Source organism: Setaria viridis, chromosome 2 (assembly GCF_005286985.2).
Source record: "Setaria viridis chromosome 2, Setaria_viridis_v4.0, whole genome shotgun sequence".
NCBI lineage: Eukaryota > Viridiplantae > Streptophyta > Magnoliopsida > Poales > Poaceae > Setaria > Setaria viridis.
In genome coordinates, this window is record NC_048264.2 from 29,900,254 (window position 1) to 29,922,423 (window position 22,170).

The window sequence follows — 22,170 nt, forward strand, 5'->3', positions numbered from 1 at the left end:
GCTCAATAAGCTTTACTAAACATACTACCAACATACTTTGAGTACTAGGAGGCAGGCTTATAGTCTACCTATCTAAAAAGAACTAGTTAGCGTAGAACCATTGGAGCACTAGGAGGAGCAACTCTGCTTTGTCTATTGCACATTACACAGCTCGGGAACTAGCGTGCAAGTGATCTTTAAGATAAAAATATTGATTTTCCATTGCAAATTTCCCTTACCCAAGATATCCATCGTAAAAGGTTAGATCCAGTTTATGCCATCGGATCTGCAAACTTTGCTCTTTGTCCCATCGAGTCTGCAAACTTTGAGTTTGTTTTGTCCTGCTGCTTTTCATGGGATCAGTGTAGCCTATGTGATCTACTATTCTACTTAGCAACAGGCATATCTCTCAAGGTGGGATAGTGCCAGAAAAAATCTGCCAACTAAGTATGGTTGAAGTGGGAACAGCAGGGAACAAATGGGAATAACAAGAGTGCCCCACTAGATTTGGTTAAAAGGAAGGCATGATGTACCTAAAAAAGACCATTAAATAATACCATTTAGATGTATAGGCTGATCTTTCTAGCCAGAGCTCTGCTTCACAAAGTGCTAATCATTCTTTGACATTTCTTGGTTACCTATACACATAAACATGTCTTAGGTTAAGCTTTCAGGACCACCCACTCGTGCACAGTATAGATCATAAGCTGTTGCATGGACCAAACCGTTGAAAAGCTAATATGTGAATCATGTGTGTGTGTCCAGTGAAAGCTGAGATTATTCTCTGGTGGATGTGCATGTTTGGCACAGTACGATGGGTCCATACCCTGGGAATTCTTGATGGCAACAAGAATATCAGTGATGTCCCCCTGATGCTGCCTGATACCTAAGTCAATGACTGCAACATATCTACAATCGAGCAGAATTTTGCCTGCATTTTCTGGTAGCTCTGTCTTCCCTGTTTCCTTCTATTGAATCCCCGAAGCTTTTAACCTTCAAATCCTGTGATATAATATTCTTCTGATAGCCTCATTATCTGCCCTCTAAAATAGCATAGCTAATGCCAGGGAACAGTTCCTTTGTTCTGCTATTGTCTGATGACCTCTTAACTTTTGAAGGTACAACTAGGACGTATGGCCTAGGCTAGTCGCTAGTTAACTATAAAGTTATGATGTTATCACCAAGCACCCATGGAATTTCAGCTCAAAGACGAATTTTAATATTCTTCATTTCCTTTTTCTGAACCCCAAAGGGTATTTTCCCCCTGGAGAAGTCAATATTGTATGAGTTGGAACATGTTTGGATGCTTGTTGCCGGTAATTATTTTTCTTCAGTTTCTCCTGACTTGTTTCATGTGGTGTCTCAAGGCTTTTGATAGCTCCTGGAATCCTGGATTTTTCAGACTAATGCCGGATTCGACGAAGCAGATTGCTCGGGTAAGAGGGGAACAACTTATGTTGCCCGGACCATTCGAGAGGTGCCTGGCAGGCACTACTTCAGCCTATGCATGCACTGAGCTACTGGCGCTCGCGCTGAGTGCGGGCGCCAAACCAGAAATCAACAGCCCTGTTGTCATCCCCTCCCGCAATCACCGGAGCCCACCACCGCTGCCACACCCCCGTCCTTTTCGCCACCATCACTGTCCGGGCCTGCGCGGCCGCGCACACATGCTCCCCGCGCCCTCCGACGCGACTGCCTCAGTGGCTCGCGCGCGCCCCTGCCCACTCATCATGCACGAAGCCGAGGTGAAAAGCCGCGCTTCGTGCGCCGCACAATCATGGCATCCCGGGAGACCTCTGCGGCCTCCATTAGGCCGTTCCGACCCACGGCAGGCATGGGCACAGCCGTTTTCCACAACCATCTCCATCCCTGCAGCAGCTCCAATGTTTCTCCTTCCACTCTCCAGCAGGTGCAGCTCTCTCTGGTCGTCGCGTAAGCTCAATTGATCACGATCGAGCTAGCGCGGATGGCAGATGCTACGGTCATGTAGTAGCTTTGGTACAATCTACTAGCTAGTAGGTCATATCATCTCCATCCTCCAGTGGTTACTAGTGCCCTCCGACGAGGAGAGGATGAGGGTCCGCAAGGCCATCCTCCTCCTAATCCATCTCGTCCTCTTCCTCGCCGCGTCGACGTCGTTGACCTCGGCGGACAAGCCTGGCATGGGCATGCGGCGGCAGGTCCTTCTGCGGGAGAAGGCTACTCTCCTGTCCCTGAAGCAAGGGCTCACGCTGCCTTCGGCTTCGGCGGCGGCCTTGGCGGACTGGAACGAGTCCAACGGCCACGTCTGCAGCTTCACCGGCGTCACCTGCGACTGGCGGAGGGAGCACGTCGTTGGGCTCGACCTATCCAACATGGACATCTCTGGCGCCATTCCTCCGGTCATTGGGGAGCTCTCGCACCTCCGGAGCCTCGACGTGTCCAACAACAGCTTCTCGGGCGTGCCGGCGTCCATCGGCAACCTCACGCGCCTCCAGAGGCTCATCATGAACTACAACCGCATCTCCGACGCCATCCCTCCCGTCATCAGCGACCTCTCTCAGCTCCGGTACCTCGACATCTCCCACAATCGCATCTCCGGTGCCATCCCGCCGGCCCTCGGTAGCCTCTCGCAACTCCAGAGCCTCAACATCTCCAACAACAACATCTCCGGCGCCGTCCCTCCGTCCATCGGCAACCTGACGCTCCTCACGGACCTCATCATGTACGAGAACATAATCTCTGGAGGTATCCCTCTGGCCATCTGCAACCTCACGGTGCTTTATAACCTCGACATGTCAAGCAACAACCTCACCGGACAGATTCCAGCCGAGCTCTCCAACCTCCGGAAAATTGGCGCGCTTGACCTCAGCAGTAACCAGCTCACCGGCGGCATACCACCATCCCTTTCGGAGCTGACGGTCATGTACTACTTCAGCCTCCATCATAACAGCTTGTCTGGCCACATCCCAGAAGCAATCTTCCTGAACTGCACAATAATGGGAGTCTTCGACCTCGGCAACAATGACCTGTCAGGCGAGATCCCCCGCATGGCGTCCTCGGACACCCTCGCGGAAACGTTTGCCGTCCTCAACCTCTACTCTAACAGGCTGACCGGAACGCTTCCACGGTGGCTCGCCAACTGCTCGCGTCTGTACATGCTGGATGTGGAGAACAACTTGCTCGCCGACGAGCTGCCGACAAGCATCGTCTCGGGGAAGAAATACCTCATGTACCTGCATTTGTCCGGCAACCAGTTCCGGAGCCAGGACGGCAACAGGAACCTGGAGCCATTCTTCGCCGCGCTGTCCAACTGCTCCGCGTTACAGGAGGTCGAGGCCAGCGGCGTGGGGTTGGGCGGGCGGCTGCCGAGCCGGCTCGGCTCGATGCTCCCGCGCGACATGTGGCACCTCAACCTGGAGCTAAACTCCATCGAGGGCCCGATCCCCGCGGACATCGGCGACGTGATCAACATGACGCTGATGAACCTGTCGAGCAACATGTTGAACGGGACCATCCCGACGTCCCTCTGCTGGCTGCCGTTCCTGCAGCAGCTCGTGCTCTCCAACAACGCCCTGACGGGCGAGATCCCGGCGTGCATCGGCAACGCCACGCACCTCGGCGAGCTGGACCTGTCGGGCAACGCCCTGTCGGGGAGCATCCCGGGCAGCATCGGGACCCTCGTCCAGCTCACCCATCTCTTCCTGCAGAGGAACCGGCTCTCCGGGGTGATACCGGCGAGCATCGGCCGCCACGCCGGCCTCCAGCACCTCGACGTCTCGAGCAACCACTTCACCGGCGTGATACCCGATGTGGCCACCAGCATCCTGACGCTGAACCTTTCGCGCAACCAGCTCGGGGGCAAGCTGCCGGGTGGCCTCATCAGCAACATGCCGCAGGTGCAGACGATCGACCTGTCCTGGAACAACTTCACGGGCGCCATCGTCGCCGGCCTCGCCGACTGCGTTGAGCTGACGGTGCTCGACCTGTCGCACAACTCGCTCTCGGGCTTCCTGCCGTCGTCCCTCGGCAACCTGCAGAGCCTCGAGAACCTCGACGTCTCGAACAACTCCCTGACCGGCGAGATCCAGAGCCTGGCCAAGTGCACCAAGCTGAGATATCTCAATTTGTCGTACAACGACTTCACCGGCGTCGTGCCCACAGCCGGCCCCTTCTCAAATTTCACCATCCTGTCCTTCCTTGGCAACCAGCGGCTGTGCGGTCCGGTGGTCAGGCGCCTGTGTGGAAGGCGCCGCTCGTGGTACCAGTCCCGGAAGTTCTTGGTCGTCCTGTGCGTCTGCTCCGCCGTGCTGGCGTTCGCGCTGACGATCATCTGCGCGGTCAGCGTCCGTAAGATCCGCGAGCGGCTCGCGGCGATGCGGGAGGACATATTCATGGGACGGCGCAGCGGCGGCTCGTCACCGGTGATGAAGTACAAGTACCCGCGGATCACGTACCGGGAGCTCGTCGAGGCGACGGAGGAGTTCAGCGCGGACCGGCTCGTCGGGACGGGAAGCTACGGGCGGGTGTACCGGGGCACGCTGCGCGACGGCACCATGGTCGCCGTGAAGGTGCTGCAGCTGCAGACGGGGAACTCGACAAAGAGCTTCAACCGCGAGTGCCAGGTGCTGAAGCGCATCCGGCACCGGAACCTGATGCGGATCGTCACGGCGTGCAGCCTGCCGGACTTCAAGGCGCTGGTGCTGCCATTCATGGCGAACGGCAGCCTGGAGCGGTGCCTCTACGCGGGGCCGCCGGCGGAGCTGAGCCTCGTGCAGCGGGTCAACATCTGCAGCGACGTCGCCGAGGGGATGGCGTACCTGCACCACCACTCGCCAGTCAAGGTCATCCACTGCGACCTCAAGCCCAGCAACATCCTCATCAACGACGACATGACCGCGCTCGTCTCTGACTTCGGCATCTCCCGGCTCGTCATGAGCATTGGCGGGGTGGCCAATACCGCCGACGTCGGCGCCTCCACCGCGAACATGCTCTGCGGCTCCATCGGATACATCCCTCCAGGTACGTTGTTTTGTGGCATCAAATTGCACGCTTCCTTCTCGTGATCAATTCACTTCATTTCCCTGGTCAGTTCTGACTGGTTCTTGATGATGGTCCGAAGAGTACGGCTATGGCTCGAACCCGACGACGAAGGGCGACGTGTACAGCTTCGGCGTGCTGGTGCTGGAAATGGTGACGAGGAGGAAGCCGACCGACGACATGTTCGAGGCCGGGCTGAGCCTGCACAAGTGGGTGAAGATCCACTACCACGGCCGCGCCGACGCAGTGGTCGACCCGGCACTGGTGCGCATGGTCCGGGACCAGACGCCGGAGGTGAGGAGGATGTCGGACGTGGCCATCAGCGAGCTGCTGGAGCTCGGCATCCTCTGCACCCAGGAGCAACCGTCTGCGCGGCCGACCATGATGGACGCTGCCGACGACCTGGACCGGCTCAAGCGGTACCTCGGCGGCGACACCACGGTCACCTTCGCGTCGTCGCTGGGATTTTCCTCGACGACATTTGAAGACATCGATTGACTAGTAGGAGCAGCTAGGTACTACGAATTTGTGATGCATAGCTAGCATTCGTCCTGGAGGTATGATTTTATTTTAACCAGTAAATTAATATGCAAGAACATAGGATTAATTCTTTGAATGTGTCTGATTGATGTAATATATATATATATATATATAAGCCTTGGCCATAGATCTATCGACAGCGAGTTATGATTTCAGTTTTTTTATTAGATAATGAAGAGAGGTGTCTAGTTAATTTTTTTTGCATCTTTCAAGCACGGTGCCTTACAATTAGCTATTACCCGCCTTACAATTAGCTATTGCTCTCTCCTAACGGGGATTGCTAATTAGCGCGCGCCAGCACAGAGAGCGATTTCCGACGTACATTCTGTTTCTGAATCATGAGTGGTCCCCTTCTCGTATAGAGATAAATTAATAGACAAAACTTATACGCACAAATATGTAGACAAACTTATGCACATTAATTTGTATACAATGTTTAAACATTGATTTGTAGATAACTATCTGAAAAAAATTATAAAAAAAATTGGAGAAAAAAGTCTGGAAACAAACATTGAGGTCGGAACTTTGAAGAAAAAATTAAACATAAAAATTTGAGGACAAAATTAGGAATAAAAGTTGGAAACAAAAAGCTATGTACAAAATTTTTGAACAAAAATTTTCTAACAAAGTTATATCGAAAGAGGAAAAGAAAAAGAAGAAAATACAACAAAGACTCCGGCGGCCGCCGCGTTGTCGGCCGCTCCAGTTGTGGCTCCTGCGACGCCCGCCACCGCAAGGTGCGCTCTCCCTCTTCCACCGCCACCCGCGGCCACCGATGCACCCTCCCACTCGCTCCCATCGTTGCTCCAGCCATGCCTGCCAACGCTCTTGCCGTGCCCGTCGCTGCAAGCCGTGCCTCTGCCTCCGCCAGCACCTGCCGCAGCTGCCGGCCTGCCGCACTGGGAGCTCGCTACACCATAGCTCCTAGCAGGCCATCCGCTCCTGCACTCCTTCCCCTCCTCAGCACCTTCTCGAACTTGGTGATTTCATTGATAGATCTAGATCAGGTGAGGGAGGAGAAATGAGGAAGAGAATGAGAAGGATGCAGACACGCAATTAGCAAGCGTGTGAATAGAGAAAGAGGATAAAGTATGGAATAGTTGTGGACCCATTTACGTGGAAGGTCGGAAAGGTGGGAAGCGGTGGACGCGATCCAAGATCGAACGTAGGGACACTTGCTGACGCTCGCGTGCTAGTTTAGCTTTGCGTCTCCTAATTTTTATTATGGATCTAGACATAATATATATCTAGCTAGGTGCATATAAAAAAATTAAATACCTAGAAAAGATAAAATGAATCGTGATTTGGGAGGGAGGGAGTGCATTATTTTATCATGAATGATCAAAAGGAAAAACATAAGCGACACGAAGATCAATTAATTATTACATATAGTAAACCACCGTCCATTCTCGCTGATATTAATGTCCTTAACCACCATCTCCGAGACAAGGCATGCGTTCAGGATGTCGTTCCTTTTGATCTTCTTTCTGTAGCAACATTCAGAAGCGCAGCGGGCTAGCTAGCGGAGGCCCCTTGAAAACTGCCTGCAAATAAGATGAATGAGGTTTATTGTTAAAACAATTTCATCAGAGCAGAGCCACATTGACCAATAACGATGCATGGAGTTACTGAATTGCCCATCCGTTTCTCGTGACTCGTGCATGTCTTCTGATCTTCTGATTTATCTGTCAGTATTGTGTATTTCGTATACCTGAACAATTTATCACTTCTTTTCTTTCTTCAAAGGATGCGTGTGTTAGCAAATAATGCGAAAACAAGATCCAACGTGAGACGCGGTTTTTACGTAGAAAATCCTGTAAAAAAATCACGGGTGCCGATCAACGATCTTCACTGTAATGAGAGAGTTAAATGCATGGAATACAATGAGTCGTCTTGCTCTTCCCGTGCGGCTTACAAGATGCATATATAGGCTAGACTAAACTGACTGTAGTCAAATACAGAAACAAATCCACTAATCACATAATCCGAATCGTGGGCCCTCCAGGCTTCCCCACAAGACTCACGTTATAATTCAGATTATACCCAACAAACTTCACCTTGAGACGAATTTCATCTTTTAGCAAAAGAAGTATCATCAATGAACTCACTTTAATAATAAATAACCACCGACACCAAAAGTCACTAGGACTTAAACTTTAACACCAACCAAGCTTGAGCATAGCTCAAACTTAGCTGTAGGAATAATCTTAGTCATCGTATCAGCGGGATTGTCACGAGTATCTTGCATACTTTAACATCACCTTCAGCAATAACACCTCGAATAAAATGATATCTCATGTCAATGTGCTTTGTTCTTTCTGAAACATCTGATCTTTAGTAAGACAAATAGCACTTTGGCTATCACAATGTATAGTAATGCAAGAAGAAATCCCACAAAGCTTAGAGTATAAACCTTTCAACCAAATAGTTTTTTTACCAGCTTCAGAAATAGCCATATATTCAACTTCAGTAGTGGACAAAGCAACAGTAGCCTGCAAAGTTGCTTTCCAACTAACAGTACAACCACCAATGGTAAAAACATAACCTGTGAGAGACCTCCTCTTATCCAAATCACCAGCATAATCAGAATCAACATAACCAACAAGTCCATCTTTAGATTTGCCAAACTGCAAACAAGCATTAGAAGTACCACGCAGATATCTAAAAATCCACTGAACTGCAGTCCAATGTTCTCTACCAATATTAGCCATATAACTACTGACAACACTCAATGCATGAGATAAATTAGAACGAGAACAGACCATGGCATACATAAGTGAACCAACTCCACTAGAATAAGTAACTCTAGACATGTACTCAATATCATCATCTGACACTGGACATAAAGCTGAGGATAATTTGAAATGTGCAACTAACGGAGTACTCACTAGTTTTGCATCATGCATATTAAAATGATGAAGAACCTTCTCAATATAACCTTGCTGACTGAGGTATAACATACCGGATTTTCTATCTCCGATAATTTCCATACCAAGAATTTTCTTAGCTGCACCTAGATCCTTCATCTCAAAATCTTTACTCAATTGAGCTTTCAACTTAGCTATTTCTGATTTTTCTTTTGCAGCAATCAACATATCATCAACATAGTGAAGCAAATAAATAGCTGAACCATTAACTGTCTTCAAATAGACACAACTATCATAAACATATCGCTTAAAACCATGATAGAGCATAAATGACTCAAATCTCTTATACCATTGCCTAGGAGATTGTTTCAAGCTATAAAGAGATTTCTTTAATCTACAACAAGGTTTTCTTTTCCAGGAATAACAAAACCTTCAGGTTGGTCTATGTAAATGACCTCTTCTAACTCCCCATGTAAGAATACAGTTTTAACATCTAATTACTCCAACTCATAATCATGCATAGCAACAATACTCAACAAAGTACGAATGGATCTATGCTTCACAACTGGGAAAAAGACATCATTAAAATCAATACCTGAAATCTGATTGTAACCTTTAGCAACCAACCTTGCTTTATAGCTTGCTGGCTCAGATCACTTGAAGAAATAACTTCCTTTCTTTTGAAAATCCATTTACAATGGACATGCTTTTATCCTTGGGCAATTTTACTAAATCACAAGTACCATTCTTTTCAAGTGACTCCATCTCATCTTGCATAGCGGTCATCCAATTGTTGCCATTGGTAGAAGTAATAGCCTTAGAATAATTAGAAGGTTCAGCACCTTCAATATCTTCTACAACACTCAAAGCATAAGCAATATTGCATTTTTCAATCAACCTTTTAATTGGCTTAGGTGCCCTTCTGGCCCTATCAGTAGCAATAGACTGTTGCGGAGGCTGCACAACTGGAGAAGAATGCTCAACAATAGGTGAATCATCAACAATTGGTGAATTATTAACAATAGGTGCATCTTGGACAACAACATTATCATTATCTAGTGTATTCTCAACATCAATAAAATGCTCCACCTGCACACTTGAATTTTGCTGAACAGGAGCACTAGTAGATAGGTTATCAGGTAACATAGCAGATTCATTAAAGATAACATTCCTGCTAATTACAACCTTTCGAGTTTGTGGATTCCACAACTTATAACCTTTAACACCAGGTTGATAACTAAGAAAGATGCACTTAATAGCTATAGGCTCTAATTTACCATTATCAACATGAGCATAAGCAGTACAACCAAAAACTCTCAATTGTGAATAATCAGTTGGAGAACCAGATTATACCTCAATTGGAGTTTTCTTATCAATGGCAATACTGGGTGAACGATTAATAAGATAGCAAGCAGTGGAAGCAGCTTCAGCCCAGAAATGTCTATTCAGACCAGAATTAGACAACATGCAACGGACTTTAGAGATGATAGTCTTGTTCATATGCTTAGCCACACCATTCTGTTGGGGTGTATAAGGAACAGTGTAGTGCCTAACAATGCCTTCAGATTTGCAATATGACTTAAATTCATTAGAACAGAATTCCATCCCATTATCAGTGCGAAGCTTCTTAACCTTCTTTAAGTTTGGTTTTCAACCATAATCGTCCACTCTTTAAATGCTGAAAATACTTCTGATTTATCTTTTCAAGAAATAAGGTCGTACCTTTCTAGAATAATCATCAATTATGGTCAACATATAACGAGCACCACCAAGAGAAGGCTTACGAGATGATCCCCATAAATCAGAATGCACATAATTAAGAATACCTTTACTTGTATGACTTGATGTATTAAATTTCACGCTCTAGTGTTTTCCAAACACAGAATGCTCACAGAAATTCAATTTGGTGATGTTATACCCATCGAGAAGTCCTCTCTTACTCAGCACTGCCAAGCCAAGCTCACTCATATGCCCAAGATGCATATGCCAAATATTAGTAGCATCAGAACTAGATAATGAATTAGAAATTACAGCGGCATCACCTGTAATTGTAGTACCACGAAGACTATACGAATTGGCAGATTTCAAATCACCTTTCATAACAATAAGAGAACCTTTTGAAACTCCATCTCCACCGGAGTACTTGTACCCTTTGCCATCAAAAGTACTCAAAGAAACAAGATTCTTCCTCATATCTGTAATATGCCTCACATCTGTCAAAAGTTCTGGTAACACCATCATGCATCTTAATTACAGATCCAATGCCAATAATCTGACGTGGACTATCATCACCCACTCTAACAGAACCACCTTGGACAGAATCATAAGTGATGAACCAATCTCTATTAATGCATATATGAAAGGAAGCAGCAGAATCAAGAATCCATTCATCACCATTATTTGCACATCCAGCAAAAGCACAAGAACCTCAGAACCATCTGAACTATCATTAGTAGCAGCAATAGAAGTATTACTTTTATCAGATGTACCTTTCGATCTATATTTGCCAATTCTCTCCTCCTTGTTCTTCAACTTATAGCACTCAGATATAAAATGAGTCTTTTTCCTGCAATAATTGCAGAATTTCTCATCCTTGTCTCTATACATTGAACGGCCCCTATAACCATTCGAGCTCTTACCTCTATAACCATTATTTGATTTGTTTTGTGTCCTGCCACAAACAGACAAAGCTTCTCCATTGGAAGCGGAACCTTCAGAAGACACCATCTGTTTCATCTTCTCCTTGGCTAGCAATGTCTCATAAACTTCATTCATGGTTAGAGTATCACGACTATATAATATGGTATCTCTGAAGTTTGCAAAAGAACTAGGCAGTGAGCACAAATAATAAAACCCAAGTCCTCATCATCATATTTTACCTCCATAGACTGTAGGCCAGCAACGATCTCCTTAAAGACCGAAAGATGGTTAGCATAGAACCATCTTCTTGCAACTTGTACGTATACAACTTCATCTTCATATGCATCTTGCTTGTCAAATCTTTTGACATGCAAATTGACTCCAACTTGAGCCATAGAGCAGTTGCAGTTTTCTCCTGCAGAACCTCTTGCAAAATATTATTTGAAAGATGAAGATGACTATGAGATAAAGCCTTACGATCTTTCATCTTCTCATCATAGTCCAAGACTTTGAATCCCTGTTCTTGAATTTTTTAAGGGTATCATTCAAATCAGATTGCGCTAAAACAGTTCGCATCTTGACTTGCCATAGAGCGAACCTGGTATATCGGTTTAGCAGCGGAATATCATATTTTATAGAAGCCATTAAGAAAAAATAACTAGAAGAAAATAATTTGCAGTAAATAATTTAGGTATGTTACTGTGTAACCTTAGCAGAACCTGCAGCCCGCGTACACAGGAAAACAGTAATAAATCTCCTGGTGCACGTAACACAATTGCTGAATTTCTTTTTCACGGAACAACGGCTCTGTCGTCTCTGTTCGCTCGATCCACGTGCAGCAATTTTTCCTTCACGCGGCAACAGACAGCAAACAGGGAATTAGAGCAGGTTTGGTAGTTTTAGGTAAAGCTTGCCGGTGCAGGAGCGCACTTCTGACTCGCTCAGCTTCGCGTGTAAAAAACTTGAAAGCTCAAACCCCGAGACAGCTAGCTAACCTGGGTCTTGTTTAGTTGCCCTGAATTTGGGTGTTCAAAATTACTGTTGTAGCACTGTAGCACACTGTAGCGTTTCGTTTGTATTTGTAAATTATTGTCCAAATATTAACTAATTAGGCTCAAAAGATTCGTCTCGCAAAGTACAACAAAACTGTGCAATTAGTTTTTGATTTCGTCTATATTTAGTACTCCATGCATGTACCGGAAATTTGATGTGATGAGGAATCTTCTTTTTGCATAGTGCCAAAATTGGGAGTTGCGGTGGAACCGTCGAACCGGCGATTTCGATTCGGTCACAAAACCACGCGCGCGGTGCAAAACAGCCGAGACAAAACTCGATCAGAACTTAGAAGACGGTGAATGAAGCCGTCGAATCTGCCTCGATGACGTAGGCAGCAATAGGCGACGAGACGAGGTGGCGGCAGAGAGACCAATAGGGTTGAAACCTCGTAATCAACTCTGATACCACTTGTTAGCAAATAATGCGAAAATAAGATCGAACACGAGACGTGATTTTTACATGGAAAACTCTTGCGGGGAAAATATATAATGAGAGGGTTACAACGCAGGGAATACAATGAGTCGTCTTGCTCTTACCGTGCGATTACAAAATGTATATATAGGGTGGACTAAACTGACTGCGGTCAAATACGAAAACAAATCCGCTAATCACATAATCCAAACCATGAGCCCTCCAAGCGTCCCCACAAGACTCACGTTATAATTCAGATTATATCCAACAGCATACACATCATGCAACACAAGGTCAGGATGCGCCTTTCTGCATAGACTTTTGTAAAAGCAGCTGCATAACGATTGAGATTTTCAGGCTGGAAAAGTGTGGTAGCATATACAAAACGAACAATTAAGGCCGGTGCCAAAGTTGGATGGAAAGTTGTGTTTGCGTGATCCGGATAAAACCTATCGAGCGTGCGCCGGAGCACATCGCGAGTAGCGATGCCTAAACTGGACCAGCCTAGCAAATACAATATCCCAGCGGTGAAGGATTACTGGATATTTGGATATGCAATCATGCATATAGTATTATAGTCTGGAGCTGATGCAAGAGAGTCGTGTCGTGCTCTTAGCCAAATCCAATGCGCTAATGGTCCACTTCTGATGCTTCCCATTGGGTACGTAGTTAGGATGTGCAGAGAGATGGGAGTAATCATTGTGACACTCTTCAAAGTAGTATACATGCAAAGTTCTTTTATGCTTATAAGAGAGGGTCTTATGAAAAACACTAACTGGAGTAAGTGCCTCTTTGGAATGCAAGATCCTGGAAAATAGGGAGTAGGAAAAAACATAGGATTGAACTGTCTAATCACTTCAAATCCTACGTGAGATCAAATGGAGGAATTGTACAACAAAGTTATTTGGATGTGCGCAAGGAAGAACACACAATTCTTTTTGGCGGGAAAAGATTATTGGAAAAGAGATAGATTAATTGTGCACTCATATTATTAAAGATTTAAAGGGATTCTAAATATTAGGTTGGAAGTTGGAACTAATGTTACAATCCTCCAAAATGTGGTGGAAATGAGAATATTATGCATAATTTTTTTTCAATGCAACCCTATCTCTAAATGGTTTCCGTAGGGAAAATTCATGTAGGAGCTAAATCATTTGAGTTCCTACAATCAAAAGAGCTTATTCCTATGATTACACGCATGTATACCCTATCTATATAAGCACCTTTGAGAGATTATGTCAATATATCTTCAGATTGATGAAGTCATGATAGCCGCCTCGCTATCAACCACCTACCACTGAAAAAATAACGTGGCTTAACCCATGGACATGTTCTATCGTAAGGAACAAAACCAACTGAACTACATTTGTTCCAAAGGAGGTCCAATTCATCTCTACAACATCTCACCTCCTTTTTCACAATTCCTTTTTGGTCATATGTACCTTAATGACATGTGAGGCTCATCAGTATCAGTGATACATAGAAATAGTAATAGATTATGCAGAACTGCAATAGAGAAAAAGGGTTTTCCTTTATGGAAACATATCTCATCTATCACTGTTTAGCATTGTAGTGTTAAGATAAGTCACCACGTTCCATGAAGAGTGTTTAGAAGTTGCCATCTTAATCGAAGAAAAGGAAGAGATAAAAATTTTATATTGACAACTAATAAATATATAACTTTAGAATTAGGAAAAACAAGGAGATTAGTAGCTAATTTCTGTACCACATGAGAAGCAAAATAGCTAAATAAATAATCTATGCCAAATACAATTAATAAATAACTAAATCTAGGATAAAATAATGAAAAATGGTTTTTCGATTTCCATTGATACTTGAAAGAAAATTATATAATAAAGAGCCCATGTAGAGTATAATAAGTTAGTAGGTAAATTTTCAAAACAAGAATAATAAAAGGATATTAAATAGAATTACTCGCAAATTAAGGCTGATTGTACTTCAAGGCCGAGACTGGGTAGCAGAATGTCGGGCCGAATTGGACCGGGGGTTATAGATTGATGGTCTTATTACAGTGTCGGTAGCCCATCTCAGCCCACAGAAACAATACCCCTTGTCGGTCCGGCGGGCCTGGTCAGCCCATTTAGCCAGAAAACAAAATGGCCTCTTATTCCGATTGGCCCGAATTGCCCGAACAAGTGGTCAAGTTGTATATTTGAATTACATCCAATTTGCTAGCTATAAAAGCACTTAATAGACATGTGATTTTACTCTAAAAACAACTAGACATGTGCCACCTCCCTGGTTACAACAAACCTCTCCCAGAAAACATCAAGCCAACACAATGGATTTCAAATAATAAGAAGTTCAAAGTCCTTCCAAAACAAAGCTTGTTCTTAGTTAATTGAGTCAATGGCAGCGGTATGAGCTTAGACCATTATTATTGGCTCAATCTTTTTTTAGATAAATATAAACTTATTTTAAGATAAAATATTATTTCGGCCTCTATACTCAACAGTTAAGATGTTACATTTTGTTATCATTGTTGGCTCAGTTAACCTTCGAAAGAAAGAAAAAAAGTCTATCAATACCCGTAACCTGAAATCCAAACAACTGAAGAGCGTGACTTAGCCACGGGCGTGGAAGATAAAAGAACAAAAGCTGAATCACTACGTTCGGGACAGTGCCTTCAATATCTGACGAGAGATCAAAATCAATAAGAAATTTAGTTTGGGTTTTACCTGTTCGTCTTTCTGTGACTGACAGACTACAATGTGCTCTTTGCTGCCTCTGAAATTCCACGATCTGTCCCTTCAACACCAATTTGTCCATACTCCACGGCATTGTCGGCACCTGCACGTCTACGTTCCCGGTCAAATTTTTGGCGAAAATTTCGCCTCATGTCGGCTACATTCGTTGCCTTCCACCAATTTGTCAACGCGTTCCCCTGATCTGCTGGTCCGCACTCAGCTTCACCTTCCCAAGCTCAAGTTTTCCCCAGTCCACTCCATCTCCAACCCCCACGCACGAACTCCATAGACTAATACCAAATGCCAAGATCGCTTCCAATTCTTAATTCCATTTCCGACCCCATTTACATCTGAGCAGTGAGCACGCGCTGCGCTCAAGAACTCGCCAAGAAACGAACCGTCAGTACTTCGCCAAGAAACCATGCTGGAGGAGGACGGCGCCATGGACGCGGACCACCTCGTGGGCGAGGAGCCGGGGTCGCCTGCGCGGGAACCCGGCGGCGAGCCGGCCTGGGCGGCCGCCGTGCTGGAGCCGGTGCGGTGGGTGCGGATGCTGTGCCGGGAGCTGGGCGCGACGTTCGTGGCCGGGGTGGTGCTGGTGTACGGCCTCAGCCAGGGCTTCGCCGGCTCCTTCTTCCGGGTGGCGTCGGACTACTACTGGAAGGACGTGCAGCGGGTGCAGCCGGCCACCGTGCAGTTCCTCTCCGTCTTCTTCTACGTGCCGTGGGTGCTCAAGCCGCTCTGGGGGGTCATGACCGACGTCTTCCCCGTCCACGGGTACCGCCGCCGCCCGTACTTCCTCTTTTCAGGTCAGCCAGCCGGCCGGGGATCCATCTATAAAGACTTTTTTTTCCCTTCAAACGAATCATTTCAAAGCCATGATTTTTATCTGTTGCTATTAGTACCATGTATATACTAATTTCAGTAATGTGTCTACGCAAATACAGATTTAGTTCAGGGATTTACCAATGCTTGACTATCAGGCCCTTCGGATTTGGATATTTTAGCTTGTTGCAATTGTTTATGTTCTTGCTTGATAATGATTTGACGGATGTTGTGGTGTAACAGAAAACATAGTTCTAATTCAGCTTGACCATTGCTGGTTGTTGTCTATGTGGCGCTGAAATGGATTTGGTAAATGTAGATGAGAAACTGTTTTGACTGGCATACTGATGAGGTCATGTGGAATGGGTTTGAATCCTTGACAATGTTCGTGTTTTTTATTGGTTGTTTGATCTTAAATCTTAATTATTAGGAGAAAAGTTTTATGAATGAGGTGATGTTCTGCCCTCTTACGGGGGTGCAAGAGACTATTTGGTATGTGTCACTTTCAGCACAGTTTCAGCATTTCTCAGTGTAGTTCTAATTTAGCTTGACTGTTTCTGGTTGCCCTCTATGTGAGGTTGGAAAGGATTTGGTAAAGGTGGATAATGTAGTGTTTTGACTGTGACGCACTGGCGTGGAGTATGTTTAAGTCATTGGCAATTTGTGCATTGTTTATTAGATGTTTGATTTTATTTAGTCAGTGAAAATTTATGTGTGGTGCTTTTCCCTCATTACGGAGACTATTTGGTGCATGTCACTTTCGGCCTATTAATAATTTGTGGCACAATTTCAATATATTTCATCTAGGTATTGTCTAGTTGTGTGCTGTAGGCTTGTTCTTGTACGCACTTCAATCCATGTCTGCAGTTTTGAAACCAGTGTGATTATTCATTTTAAGCAATGCTATATCAGTTTAATTTGTGGTAAAAAGTTGTTATTCCTCTTGAATCATTTGGGCAACAGGAACATTTAAGCTAAGCTCTTGACTTTTTTTCACTAGCCCTTCACTTCTTAATTTTTTTGGTACCGATTCTCAGAATGCTGTACCTGTAACACATCGTGTTGTAAATTATTAGTTGGAGTTAGCTATTTTAATATTTTATTCTAGTAGATTATAAGGTGAAAATAGGAGAAAAATGAAAAGATAATTGTTATGCGTACTGCTACTTTATCACTGTCCCCAAAAAATGATATTTAGTATATTATAGGTTTATATTTTTTTTGAAACGAACCGGCAGGAGAGCTGCTTGTTATATTAATTTAGAAGAAAAGACGGCCGATGGCCGGAGATTTACAGTGGGGCATGTAAACCCAAAAAGGTCACTCTACACATCAAACGTGCCAAATGCTTGGCCCCAGCTAGAACCCATGTCTTGGCCTTGTCTCTGATCTTTGTGGCAATCCTAAACGATGGTGCCTCAACTCTCTGAAATATGCGAGAGTTGTGCTCTAACCACACTTCCCAGCAAACTAAAATGATTAGAGAGACAGGCCTTTGCGCGAGATCCCTGTCATTCTTGCCCTGTCCTCCCACCATGCTTGAAGTGACTCGTAATGTCCCCAGGTATTTGGATGAAGCTCCGGTGCTTGAAGCCAATTTGAAACGTTGGTCCAAATGCGTTTGGTGAACCGGCATTGAAAAAATATGTAAGCATCTGTTTCTGGTGCGTGTCGACATAATGCACATAATGGATTGTGTGGCCACACTCTTGAACTCAGTCTGTCCGCCGTCCAAATTCTATTTTGGATCGCAAGCCAGCTGAAAAATTTACACTTTGGCGGTGCCCAAACTGACCAAATGAGTTCCTTGTAATTTGTACTGACTGCCCCATAGAATTGTGCGTGGTAGGCTGAACTTGCGGAGTATTGTCCTGTATTGCTGAGTTTCCAAGTGATTTCATCGTCTTGCTCCTGTCTTAAGGTGATTTGCTGCGTTGCAGTCCACAGATTTACATATTCGATGAACGTCTGCACCGAGAAGGCTGTGTGTCGCAGGTCGAGGTCTTTGATCCAGTTGTTTGTGCTTAAGGTGCTGCGTAGTGATCTATTTATAGCTACATATTTGATTACCAATTCTCAGGCTACTTTATCACTCTTACTTCATGTTTTGGCCATAGCAGGCCAATTAGTTGCAGCAAATATAGGCGTTTTCTTTTTGGGAAACAGTCAGGCTCCCAATTGAGAGCATCAACTTTAGACTTCACTGATAAATCCTCATTTATTTTTTGTGATGGTAGGAATACTTGGAACGGTTTCAGCTACTATTGTTGCAATGGCTACCGGACTCCCAGTTAGTTCTGCTGTACTTTGCTTGGTGGGAATATCAACAGCAGTTGCCATTGCTGATGTAACGATAGATGCTTGCATCGCAAAGAACAGTATTGATAAGCCGGCATTGGCTCCAGACATGCAGAGTCTTTGTGCATTCTCATCATCTCTAGGTGCACTTATTGGGTATGCCACAAGTGGCATGTTTGTCCACCATCTCGGGGCACAGGTCAATTTAAGTCAAATGCTCTAATTTGCTAAGCTTCATCTTTGTGTTGGTTCACTGAGGAATCATATGTTGAATGAATTCTGGCTCACTACAGGGTGCATTAGGTGTGATGGCTATACCTCCTGCTACAGTGGTTTTCCTTGGATTTTTTATATATGAGCTGAAAACATACCAACATAATGCTAAAGAGAAGGTATGTTGATCACCGATCTTGCACCATTCAGTTGTGATTGTTTTATTTATTTGAATTGGAATTATAAATTTGAATCTATTTTAGTGCTTCGCTTTGGCAAACATGATGTTCTATTTGAAGTCACCTTATGTTGCTTGTTTTGTCCAAGCTGAATTGTGATTTTCTACATTATTCTTCCGAAATACCTACTCCTAGCAAAGTTCAGAATAATATGAATCTGATGCTTCATTATTTGATATTCTTCAGGTAAATCTTTAAACAAATACTTTCTCAAAAGTTGACCTAGAGAGTTAACTGAAGAGGTGTAGATGCATACATGTGGGGGAAGAAATAAGAATCTATGAATCTATGCATATGTAACAATTATAGTGATGAAAGATACATGAAAAGTGCAGAATATTCTCACTGATATGCTAATGAAATGCAGGTTTTAAACAAGGTTAGTGGGGCATTGAAGGGAATGGTTCGGACTATAAAGTATCCAGTAGTGTGGAAACCATCTCTTTACATGTTCCTATCGCTGGCTTTGAGTATCAGCACCCATGAGGGGCAGTTCTACTGGTACACTAACAAAACACCACCAAATCCTGGATTTTCGCAGGTAAAAGTAGTTTTCCTTACCTCCTTAATGGCATTGTTAATTAGCAGATCTGTTAACTAGAGCTATAATTAATGGCTTGGTCCTGCACCATCTGAATCTCCATGGCATGCTTGACCCAAATATGAAGCCTGACCTACAGAATGTTCAGAAAAATTAGTTTATAACTCATATTGGTCAACTGGATTCTGCTAGCGGAATTGCAGCCCAATTGGTGAAGTGCCTTTAGAGTAAATAGACCAACTGAATCTACTGCCAGTCAGTAAGATGTGCAGGATCTTCACAAAAGGTTTAGTCGAAGTAATTGCTGTAGTCATACATGTGATGGGGAAAGGGGTGTATTGAACTGGAAACTGGAAGTAATACTACCAGACACCAGTGAAAATAAACTTGGTGTATGTGGTTTGTTCTGCGTTGATACGAGCCTGACATGAATTGATTTTATTATAATACTTATGCTCTCAAAACATTTAGAAAGAGTGCAGCATGTGAGCAAATTGTAGGCATACAACTTCCTTGCTTGCTTTCTTCGCATCTTCATCTCAAGATGATTTTCACTTTTTATTATATACAGACATACAGTTACCTTTTAATCTCTGAAGCATATTTTATAACTTTATCCTTATAATACTAAAAGTGCATGAAATTGGGAGGAAAGTACAAAAAGCAAGAAAGAAATAGAACATTGAGGTACAACACCAATCACTATCTGTAAACTGAAACTAACAAAAGCAAGATCTATCAAAAAGAAACCTAGATAAAAGCTGCCCTCCTTCAGACTGGAAATCTGGGATGCAGGTCCTGGTCCACCAATATTGCTGCTCAATAATGCTGCCCTGAATGTCCCTTTGTACTATATGATAGACTGGTAAACTACATTATCCCAAGTTTTTCTCTCTCCATATTTTAGAATCTTAGCCTGGATTTGATCATTTGAATAGCCAGTCCACTTTTGAATAGCGTCTCTGCAACACTGCATCTTCATGACTCTTAGGCCAAGATTTAGAGGTTTAAACTGAAAAGTAATCCATGGAATCCTTAATATAGCATTTTTTCAGAAAGATCAGTCATCTGATGTTTATACCCAAAAAAAATGTATTAGCACAATGAGTGCTACACTTTACATTTGAATTGTGGAAGAAGAAGAATGCAAAATGTCCCTTACAAATGATTAAAAACTACTTGGGATTTGGGAACAAAATGGCCAGTTTGTGGTTGTTTTGTGGAGTTGTGCTGTGCAATTAAGGGTAACCTGCTAGGCAGTAGCTACAACAATCTTTACCGATTCAGTGGCCAGGTTTGTCTGTCTCAACAAGGAAAAATTACTTGTAATATAGAAAAGATAAGTCCTGCGTTTTTTAATGAAACTTTTTTCCACAAAATGCCAAAACTATCATGAGAATAATACATGTATGCATGAAAATCATTGTTGCACCCACCTCCATGTATGCAGGAATTCGTCGGGCTGGTCCACGCCATCGGCGCGGTGGCGTCCATGGTGGGCGTGCTCATCTACCACAAGTGCCTCAAGGACTACCCGTTCCGGAGCATCCTCTTCTGCGCGCAGCTCCTCTACGGCGTCTCCGGTCTCCTGGACCTCACCTTCGTGCTCCGCTGGAACCTGGCGCTCGGCGTGCCCGACGCCGCCTTCGTGATCCTGGAGGAGTGCGTCTCCCGCGTGGTGGGCCGCGTCCGGCTGATGCCGATGATGGTGCTGAGCACCAAGCTGTGCCCGCCCGGCGTCGAGGGCACCTTCTTCGCGCTGCTCATGTGCATCGACAGCCTCGGCATGCTGGCGGCCAAGGCCGGCGGCGCCGCCGTGCTGCGCGCGCTGCACGTGACCAGGGACGACTTCGCCCGCCTCTGGCTCGCCGTGCTGCTCAGGAACGCGCTCAGGCTCGCCACGCTGGGGGCCATCTGCCTCGTGCCCACGGCCGACCAGACCGACGTGCTGGTCCCGCGAGAGCTCTTGGTGAGCTCGCCGGCGGCTGTGGCCGGTGATGACGAGGAAAGGCTGCAGCTCGCGATGCTCACTGCCCACACTGACGATGTATGATATATATGATCCACGTTGTTGTGTACAAAAGGAAATGAATCAGCCAAAGTGAGCATGCCTCGTGCCCACGGCCGACAAGACCGACGTGCTGGTCCCGCGAGAGCTCGTGGTGAGCTCGCCGGCGGCTGTGGCCGGTGATGACGAGGAAAGGCAGCAGCTCGCGATGCTCACTGCCCACACTGACGTTGTATGATATATATGATCCACGTTGTTGTGTACAAAAGGAAATGAATCAGCCAAAGTGAGCAAAGGAATTTTTTTAAAGGAAAAAAAAAAGAGCAATGGACTCATGGGTACTACACGGGCTCTCGGAAAAAAGTTGCTAGAGTTGCTGGTCCAATCACCGATAAGTTTCCCACTTGGGACCCTCTGATTGTTGGTCAAAAGGAGTCAGAATTTCTAAAATCAAATAGCATGTACTCACTCTAGTAAAAGATACTCGAGTCTTTTGACTTTTCATCCTTGATATGCGACTTTGACCACTACTTTCTATTAGCATATGCTTGTAGGATATAATAAAATTAATATGAAGTTAAGAAAATATCTTCAAGGTCAATCCGAATATTTATTTTTTATGTTTTTAACTAGAATTTTTTGGAGTTATTGATTGCCAAAATTTTAAAAGTTTGACAAAAAGAAAACATCAAGTACTAATGCCTAGGCCCTACGAGTTGTGAACAAGGAAGGTCCAAAGCCTAACTATATACAATTAAAGGTGAAGAAAGATGAGCAACTCAATGCTCTAAGGTTTACAACCAAAGTTAGTTCCACTTTGCCCATA

General features: G+C 44.7%; 2 protein-coding genes and 1 long non-coding RNA gene across 3 annotated transcripts; 2 read left to right on the plus strand and 1 right to left on the minus strand.

Annotated features, from left to right (window-relative positions):
- Positions 1-1,676: 1,676 nt before the first annotated feature.
- On the plus strand, positions 1,677-5,731 carry LOC117842283 (uncharacterized). The gene is made up of 2 exons (XM_034722674.2): positions 1,677-4,980; positions 5,081-5,731. The coding sequence occupies exons 1-2, from the start codon at positions 2,052-2,054 to the stop codon at positions 5,494-5,496; spliced, it is 3,345 nt and encodes a 1,114-aa protein (XP_034578565.1). The 5' UTR covers positions 1,677-2,051; the 3' UTR covers positions 5,497-5,731.
- Positions 5,732-15,370: 9,639 nt separating this feature from the next.
- LOC117842059 (probable folate-biopterin transporter 6) lies at positions 15,371-21,945 on the plus strand. Its single transcript, XM_072292226.1, has 5 exons — positions 15,371-16,029; positions 18,283-18,542; positions 18,637-18,735; positions 19,163-19,336; positions 20,787-21,945. Exons 1-5 carry the CDS (start codon positions 15,642-15,644, stop codon positions 21,387-21,389), a joined length of 1,524 nt encoding a protein of 507 aa, XP_072148327.1. The 5' UTR covers positions 15,371-15,641; the 3' UTR covers positions 21,390-21,945.
- Positions 19,187-20,911, minus strand: LOC117842060 (uncharacterized). The gene is made up of 2 exons (XR_011897647.1): positions 20,773-20,911; positions 19,187-19,469 (listed from the first exon to the last, which is right to left on the minus strand). It is a non-coding gene; the product is annotated as an uncharacterized lncRNA (long non-coding RNA).
- Positions 21,946-22,170: the final 225 nt, after the last annotated feature.

Bases quoted from the DNA above. Each gene is read 5' to 3' on its own strand.
- LOC117842283 (XM_034722674.2), top strand. From the start codon at position 2,052: ATGAGGGTCCGCAAGGCCATCCTCCTCCTAATCCATCTCGTCCTCTTC. The intron at 4,981-5,080 runs GTACGTTGTTTT...GATGGTCCGAAG, and splicing joins CATCGGATACATCCCTCCAG to AGTACGGCTATGGCTCGAAC.
- LOC117842059 (XM_072292226.1), top strand. From the start codon at position 15,642: ATGCTGGAGGAGGACGGCGCCATGGACGCGGACCACCTCGTGGGCGAG. The intron at 18,736-19,162 runs GTATGTTGATCA...AATGAAATGCAG, and splicing joins AACATAATGCTAAAGAGAAG to GTTTTAAACAAGGTTAGTGG. The intron at 19,337-20,786 runs GTAAAAGTAGTT...CCATGTATGCAG, and splicing joins CAAATCCTGGATTTTCGCAG to GAATTCGTCGGGCTGGTCCA.